At 42.4% G+C, this 8,978-nt stretch overlaps 1 gene segment (V, D, J or C); it reads left to right on the plus strand.

Moving 5' to 3' along the window:
- The first annotated feature begins 4,185 nt into the window (after nt 1–4,185).
- Nucleotides 4,186–4,789, plus strand: LOC113838194. The segment is given in 2 exon segments: nt 4,186–4,234; nt 4,461–4,789. Coding segments are annotated over 2 exon segments (378 nt in total).
- The last annotated feature ends 4,189 nt before the right edge of the window (nt 4,790–8,978 follow it).

Below are 8,978 nucleotides of genomic sequence, written 5' to 3' on the forward strand. Positions count from 1 at the left end.
GGTAATGTTACCACCAGGGGAGATTCTACTGTGACAGGAAACATCTAAATAACATTGACTCTCAAAATTGTGGGATTCTCCAGGGAAATGCAAATCAAAACAACTTTGAGATACCATCTTACTCCTGTCAGAATGGCTAAAATCAAAAACACCAATGACAGTTTATGCTGGAGAGGATGTGGAGAAAGGGGAACACTCCTCCACTACTGCTGGTAGTGCCAACTGTACAGCCACTTTGGAAATCAGTATGGTTATTCCTCAGGAAAATGCGAATCAGTCTACCACAAGATCCAGCAATTCCACTCCTAGGCATATTCCCAAAAGATGCACATTCATACAACGAGGACATCTGTTCAACAATGTTCATAACAGCATTATTTGTTGTAGCCAGAATATGGAAGCATACTAGATGCCTCTCAACTGAAAAATGGATAGAGAAAATGTGGTACATTAACACAATGTAGTACTACTCAGCAGAAAAAAAAAGCAATAGAATCTTGAAATTCACAGGCAAATGGAGGGAACTAGACGAAATCATTCTGAGCGACATATCCCAATCACCAAAAGACAAACAGGGTATGTACTCACTAATATATGGATCTTAGACATAGAGCAAAAGATTATCAAGCCACAATCCACACGACCAGAGAAGCTAGGTAATAAAGAGGACTCTAAGAGAGAGACATACATGGTCCCCTTGAGAAGGGGAAAGGGACAAGACCTCCTGGGCAAATTGAGAGCATGGCAGAAGGGAGAGGAGAGGGAGCTAGGAGAATGAGAAGGGTAGAAGCCGAGGGGTGAGGAGGACATGAGGGAACAGAAAAGTAGAGTCAGTGGAAGAACAGAAGAAAACAAGTTAAGAGATACCATAATAAAGGGAGAGATTTTAGGTTAACAGAGAAAAATCAGTCACTAGGGAAATGTCTGGAGAGTTACAAAGATGACACCAACTAACAATCTAAGCAACAGAGGAGAGCCTACCTTAAAGCCCTCCCCAGATAATGAGATTGATAGCTGACTTATATGCCATCCTATAGCCTTCGTCCAGCTGCTGATAGAAGTAGAAGCAGACACCCACAGCTAATCACTGAACTGATCTGAAATCCAGATGCAGAGAAGGATGAGTGGTGAGCAAAGGGGTTCAGACCAGGATGGTGAAATGCACAGAAACACCTGACCTGAACAACAGGGAGCTCTTGGTCGACAGGATGATATCTGGGAAACCATCACGGGACTGATCCAGACCCCAGGAACATAGGTGTCAGTGAGGAGACCTCAGAAATCATGGGGCCTCCTGGATCTACTTAGGGATAAGTAGATCATTACTTATCCCAGCATAGGAGTGGACTTTGGGAGCCCACAGGGATGGGCTTAGGCCCTATCCCAAAGGATATAATAGACTCTGAAGACCCGCTATGGAAGGTCTTAACCTCCCCGGGGAGCAGAAAGGGTATTTGGTAGGTAGTATTTTATTTGGGGTGTTAGTAGGGGAGGAGGGGAGGGAGAGTATACTGGGATAGACGTATAAAACTATCTTGTTTCTAATTCAAGTAAAAAATGTTGGATTTTCTAATTTTACCTAATAAAAGGAGTAATGACTGCACAGGTGGAAATGAGGAACATGGGGGAACATGATAAAAATTTTGTATGGTTCCATCTCATGATTTCAACTTATTTAATGAAAACCTTTACAGATCAAGACATAAACCCCTCCTGAGGATAAATTGAGAAATATTAGCCAGCTTCCTGGGTTGTTAGATTCGATGTTTCCAGGTCACAGTTTAGCACCATGCTCAGGTAAAGGATAGAAGCAGCATACCAGAGCACCAGTGGCTTTGCCCACAGTCACAGGGGCAGCTGAGCATTGTCTGAGGCCTCACAGAGCAGCATTGGGCTTTATACTTGTAGCTTAGGAACAACTGATGGCCCTTCTTCTATGGAGTTATTATTTCATGAGAGAGATCTCACTCAGCGCCAGACTGCTGATTACCTTGCAGGTAGCAGTGGCTGCGGCATAATAGTCACAACACCTGTGACCCTTTCTGAGGAAATCCTCACGGGTAAGGGTAAAGACAGGCAGTAGATGATGATAGGTTCTTTTAGCCACAACACTCCACTCCATTTGCTCAGCCTTATTCTCATCTGGGTTTGCTTTAACATCTCTCACTGGCCCCTCCCAGTCATCAGTGCTTATAAATGGAGCCTCTTGTTAGAATAGAGCATTCTCAGAAGCTACAGAGGCAGCAATATGGTGGCCACCCCACTCCTCCTCTTCCTCCTATGTGTTTCAGGTGAGATAACATGCAACAGTGACTTTTCTCTAGAGGATGCTTTGACTGTGTTTGAAAGTGGTAAGGAACAAAAGCCATTTTCAGCACAGGTCTGGCATGTCATGGCCTCCTGATAGTAGGAACCTCTGATCTAGGGTCTCACAATCTCTCTATATCAATGTGCCTCTGGTTTCAGCTTCCAAGGGACACCCAGCCATTAGAGTCCCTTCATGTTTCTCCAGGAGAGAGAGTCTCGGTCACCTGCAGGAAAAGTCACAACCACCTCTTTGAAGTCTCCAAAAGGAGGATGGGGCCCCACAACAACAATTTCATCAGGACTATGACAACATCATTATGATTAACAATTCCAACTAAAGATTGGTTTGGGACTACAAACTGCTCAGAACAATTTCCAGGAGGCCAGCTGAGATTATCCAGCCTTACAGACTACTCTAGCCAGGACTTGAGACAAGCCCTGGAATTTCCCATTATGCAAACACCTGACAATAATGATACAGTTTGACCCAAATTTTTATTTTCAGGATCCCCAAAGATGCCATTGCCCCGGACAGTGAGAAGTAAATTTAAGAACATGACCTCCACTATCCCAAGAAGTAGGGTGGGTGGTTTTTGGCCATTCAATAGGTTATGGATACTTGTCATTGTTTAGGGGATTGGTTGCAAGTAGTTATTGGTAAAAAAAATAGGAGGGATACAGGTATGATAGGATAAAAGGGTAGATTATTGAATCTACTGTGAAAAGAAAAAAAAGGAATATCTATCTATCTATATATCTGTAATATATATATATATATATATATATATATAATATAAAAAGATAGATTATTGAATCTACACTTATTGAATCCTGAGTGAGGTAACACAGACTCAGAAAGACAAACACGATACATAGTCACTCAAAAGTGTAAACTAAATGTAAAGCAAAGGATAAGCAGACTACAATCCAAAGCTCCAGAGAAGGTATGTAACAAGGAGGACCCTAACGGGGACACATGGATCACCCTGGGAAGGGAAACTAGATGACATCTACTGAGTAAACTGGGGATGGGGAGTAGAAAGGGGAGAGGGGATGGAACATAAGGAAAAGGGGTGGTTGAGGGGGGAGAAATGCAGTGGAAGAGCAATGAGATATCTTAATAGAAACAGACACTAAGGGGGTTGGGAGAAATCTGGTGCTGGGGTAATACCCAAGAATCCACAAGGACCCTGTCTACACCATGCCCTCTGTCCTGTGGAAGGAAAACAGAAGAGCTGGTCCTGCCCCTCCTCACCAAGTGCAATAACATGGAGAACATGCCTTGCACCTTGCCTGGGAAAACAGTAGAGCTGACCCTGGTACTGTGAGGGTGTGAGAGTAGAAGAACCCATTGGGCCACACTACAGCTACCATGCAGAGTTTTTTTTCCTTTGGTTTGGGAGGTTTGGTATTACTTTTAATTTATTTGTGGGGAGGTTGCAAGGACAGAGAGGAAGCAATGGGACAGGGAGATGAGTAGGTTTGGGTTGCATAATGTGAAATCCACAAACAATCAATAAAAAGGTTTTTTTTTTTTAAGTTGAATTATTTTGTTCACAGTGCTACAACTCACATCCTTTACAGCAGAGCAGTGACAGTGCTCTCCCCACATGGAATCTCACAGTAACGGGAAGTGATAATTCCATATGGCCAGCCACAAAATCACCTGGGATACACTAAAATACTCTAGGGAATTGTGTGCTAATCCTAACTGCCATAGGGCAATACAAGAGCAGGTGTCCTGTGAGCACCAAGTCAAACTCTTCTGAGATGATTTGCATACTGTGACATTAGCCACACTGCAGATTCCTCAAGCCATCATTAAAAGTAGCTTGCCAGTGCCTAAGAAGCAGCTTCTCTCTACTTCAGATCCTAGAAATGGAGTCAGCTCCTCTCCTGCTGTGGGTACTACTGATCTGGGTTCCAGGTGAGAGGATGCACTTTGGGGAGTTTCCTTTGTGGCCACCATGGTTTTTATGCTTTTGTGTCATGATAATTGAAATTATGGCATTTCATTAGTTTTAATTGTCTTTTATTTTATAGCTCCTCAGAATGTAACTAATGACTGCTGTTACAGATTCTTCCTGCATGGTAGTTTTACACTATTTTGCTTTCAGTATATCTGTGACAGTAATATGTGTTCATCATTCCAGGTTCCACTGGGGACATTGTGCTGACCCAGTCTCCAACTTCTTTGACCAAGTCTCTAGGGCAAAGTGCAGCCATCTCCTGCAAGGCCAGCAAGAGTGTCTCTATAGAGATTATTAATCTTATTAACTGGTATCAACAGAAGCCAGGACAGCCCCCCAGACTCCTCATCTATGGAGCATCCAACAGAGCCTCTGGGATCCCAGCCAGGTTCAGTGGCAGTGGGTCTGGGACAGACTTCACCCTCACCATCCACCCTGTGGAGGCTGATGATGTTTCAGCCTATTTCTGTCAGCAGAGTATGGAAAGCCCTCCCACAGTACTACATGCCTAAACAAAAACCTCCTGGAGTTGCTGTGCACTGAGCCTCAGTCTCTGAGCTGTGTATTTCCACAGTACATACATTGCAGCCATAGAACTCTGGAAGTTTTGTTTCCAAAAATGAAACAAAGAAGCTGTGAAACAGAAAGTTTTTAGACTGTTATGTGTGTTTGTCCCACCCTGTATGCTTTATAATTTAACAATTTGTTTGCTAAATATCAAGACCACTCTGGTCTAGTTACAAAGCATTTCTATAGTCAATAGATTAAACTTACAAAAAAAACTTTTTCTGTGTTATTCAAAATAACAAGAGCTTTGAACATTGAAAGCTGTCAATTGTCTTACAGACATAAGCTGACATTGTGACCCTAATGCGTTTTCATTTCCATATGCTTGGGATAACAACAATCCGTATTCAGTAGGTCACAAATGTGAGAGTGCAGCAGCTGGTTTTACAGCCTTGATTCTCATCTGAATCTCTGTGTTCATAACCAACATGTCCAATCTCAGTCTGGGATTCATCATCTGTGCTTTTCTCCATGTCCTATAGTCCTGTTGTTGTCTACAGTATCTTCCACATGTCTATACACACTCTTTTTGCCTCCTTTCCTTTATAATTCCATTTTCACTATCTTTTTGGGGGGTGGAAGGAATTAAGTTCTCACTGTATATCCAACGCTGTCCTGGAAATCCCTATCTAGTGCCCACTGACCCTCAACCTCCAACCCTCCTGCCTCTTCCTCCTGACTTCTGGATCACGGCACCATGCCCAGATCCATTTCATTACCACTGGATGTGCATGAACTCTTGAGAACCAAGAGTGCACAGCCATGGTCATGGAAGACTCACTTTCCAGACACATCTTCTTCTACATAATGACTACACTGTGCTTCTGCATCCTCCCCAGGTGGAGCAGGAATGCTCAACAGAATAATCCTTGGCAACATTTCTCAGATGCACATCTCCTGAGGTTTACAAGTTTACAATCCTGCATTAGTTTCCTACTGCTGCACAACAGCTAATGCAAACTGAGTGACTTGAGACGCCAGAACCTGTAATCTGGGCAGAGTATGTCTGGATCCTCTCCTCGGGCTCTCATAGGCTACAGTCGAGGAGTTGTCAGGGCTCTATTCTCATCTGGGTACTCAAAGCATCTCCTTCTCAGCTCAGTCAACATGTTTACACAGGCACTGTGTGGCTGGGTGTGCTGCACCTTTACTAACTGTGGGCTAGAGGCCTCCCTAAGGTCCTGCAGGCACTGAGAATCTCAGTGCCACCTGCTGCTCCTGTGACATGGCACAGGTACACATCATGAGAATAGATGTGACGACTCAGAGCAGACATGTGGAATCTCAGTTAACACACTGGCAAGGGGATGCACAGCAGGGAGAAAACAGCTCCTCTTTAATGGATTTGATCTCATTAAGTCAAGCATACCCAAGTAGGTCAATCTCTGCTTAAATGAAACTGAATACTCAGAATTTGTATCTTTATTACATCTACAAAATTCACAACAGAAGATAGTCTCAAATCTGGTTGCAGGCCAGATGCAGTTGCTCCAGAGGCAGCATTATGATCTAGGAGTCTCAGGAGTCACTTGGAGCAGAGAAAAATGGGCTGATCTAGACTTTACCTGAACCTCCTGAAAATATTGTCACCTAGAGGTAACATTCTGTGATCTCTGGCTATTTCATTCAAACTCCTGTATGTCACTGCAGAAGAGCAACCTATTTTTATGTGTCTTTGGCAATGAGGAAGGCAAGGAAGTGTGCTGGGTGCTGAGCGGTACCCTGAATTCTACATCTGCTCTGAGTCATCACATCTATTCTCACTGATGTGTACCTGTGCCATGTCACAGGAGCAGCAGGTGGCAATTGAGCTTCAGAAGATTGGTCCACCAGGCATCAAAGCACTGATGGGAGAACCTTGGACAAGCAAGGCACCAAGGGCTTCACCTCCAGAATGTCTCTTGCTACTGCTGTGCCTTTACATGTTTAATGCTGCCATTTTTCTCTGGTATCAGCAATGGTGTTAATGGACATGGGATAATGCACACAGCCCTTAATGAAGTGTGATTATCTCAAGGAAATTTCATATTCTACTGGGTAGTTTTACCTACGGATTATTATGAAGATGGTTTCCTCTTAAATGTACTGTTTAACTAGAGTAATGATTTTATACAATAATAGTGTTAGTTTAAATAGAATTTTGATGACTAAGGGCTTTTAACAAATATAGTAAGGGACTATGATAGAGGTTAGATTAGTGGGATAATTAATATAGATAAAGGTAGGAATAGTGTTGCCCCCATCCATGATAAAGCAAAGGCTGCAAATGGTAGAAAATAGGAACGAGGAAATGTCATGTACCCTGGACTTATGAGATTCTCTGAGGGAACATATAGACTGTGGCTTAGGTTAATGATTATGGAAACCAATTGTGTCCCAGAATCTAGGCTAGCTCAATTTCTTTTAATCTTAAAGTTGGGTGATGTGTTCACATGTTTCAGCATGCATCATAGGTAAAACAAAGCTTTAAATAATGACAAAATGTTAGGATAATGCCTTTGAATTATAAAATCTTGGAACACAATTTAAAGTTTGGAAAGGCACAGTTTAAATAGTTGAGCGAGGGACTCATTGAGGCCAGTAAACAAAAACAGTTTTAGTATGACTATTGCTGGCTTGCTAGGATGGGTTGATGATCAGAAGTGATGGTTAAATCCTTTTCATTTCTGTCCTCTGCTTCCTGATATACCAATAAAAGTTCATACCTGAGGATTTACAGTAGAACTGATTGATTGTCTTTCACATATGAAAGTTTCGATTTGTGATTCTTTTAAAACTTTGTATAAGATTTCCTTTTGAGATAAATAATGAAGTGATTGCTCCTTTCCCTGTAACTGGAAAATGCAACCTGGCAATAAAAGAACTAGCCGAGAAAAATACTTTGCTTGCGTGCACTCTGTTAATCTATAGCAAAATGCCTGGTCATGAATGTATGTAGATTCTTGGGAATAACTTGTTTTCTACCTGTAATGCATAGAATGTTTAATCATGTTAGGGAAATGGGAAGCATGTTGTTTTTTACTTGTCTTGATTGTAATCTTCACTTAAAAAATAGAACATAACCACAGTGTGCCACAGTCACCATTACAGAAGCTGCCATCTTCATGAATAGCGTCAGGGAGGCTTGCACTGACATGAAGCACGAATATGACCAATGCTTCAACTGCTGGTTTGCAGAGAAGTAACTCAAAGGGGACAGCTCTGGAGATCCCCACACTGACCTCTTCAAACATTGCCAAGTATGTGTCCAGAAAGCAATAAAGGAGAAAGAGATTCCTATAGCAGGACTGGAGTTCATGGGCCATGTCAAAGGTAAGCTCCTCTAGGCCGGCCTGTCACTTGGGAAGATGTCAGTAAATTGGGAGGCCTCTGGATTTGTGAGCTAAGGCTTGTGAAGATAGCCAAGGGATTCAAGGAGTTTAAGAGGAGAGTTTTGTGTCTTCCTTTTTAGTATTCTCCTCTCATTTCTAAAAGAACAGCAACTATACCACTCTAGCGTTGAGACAGTTACTTTTGCAAGCTTCTTGCAGGAATTCCATGTGCTACATGGAAAAGCTACTTGGGGATTTAGTTACAACAAGTGGTTTGGAATCAGCTTTAACTAGTCCTTGGATGCAAATAATGATAAACTGGTCATGATCAAGGTGGCCCGACAGGTTTTTCTGCAGAGGAACTACATAGTCATCATTGTTCATGAGCACACTTGGTCAGGACCTCTTTTTCCTCTCAGGGAACTGATGCTCTGAGAAGGGATCCCAAAACAACAGCTTCAATCACTGCTTGAAACATGATTACATTTTTATAGTGATAGTTATAAATGCTGGCAGCCTGGGCTGTCAAAGTAGAAGACAGTTTGCTCAGCTCCTGCCTTAAAAAGGCATCGATTAACATGTGAAAGCTTCAGAAATGGCATAAAAGTTACTTTGGAGCTCACAGCGCCAGCTCATATCTGCAGCACCTAGAGTGGCTGTGGAAGAATCACCTACATAACAGCTTTGCTGTCACCAATATTAAACTCCGTAAATTAATGTCAATCTGCATATCTTATAACTGGCAAAATGCATCCAGCTGAGTAGAGGAAAGGTGCTTGCCTACAGTACCCAAAGTCTGTAATCATGAAAATGAAACAAATTC

This window comes from Cricetulus griseus, chromosome 8 (genome assembly GCF_003668045.3).
Source record: "Cricetulus griseus strain 17A/GY chromosome 8, alternate assembly CriGri-PICRH-1.0, whole genome shotgun sequence".
Classification (NCBI taxonomy): domain Eukaryota; kingdom Metazoa; phylum Chordata; class Mammalia; order Rodentia; family Cricetidae; genus Cricetulus; species Cricetulus griseus.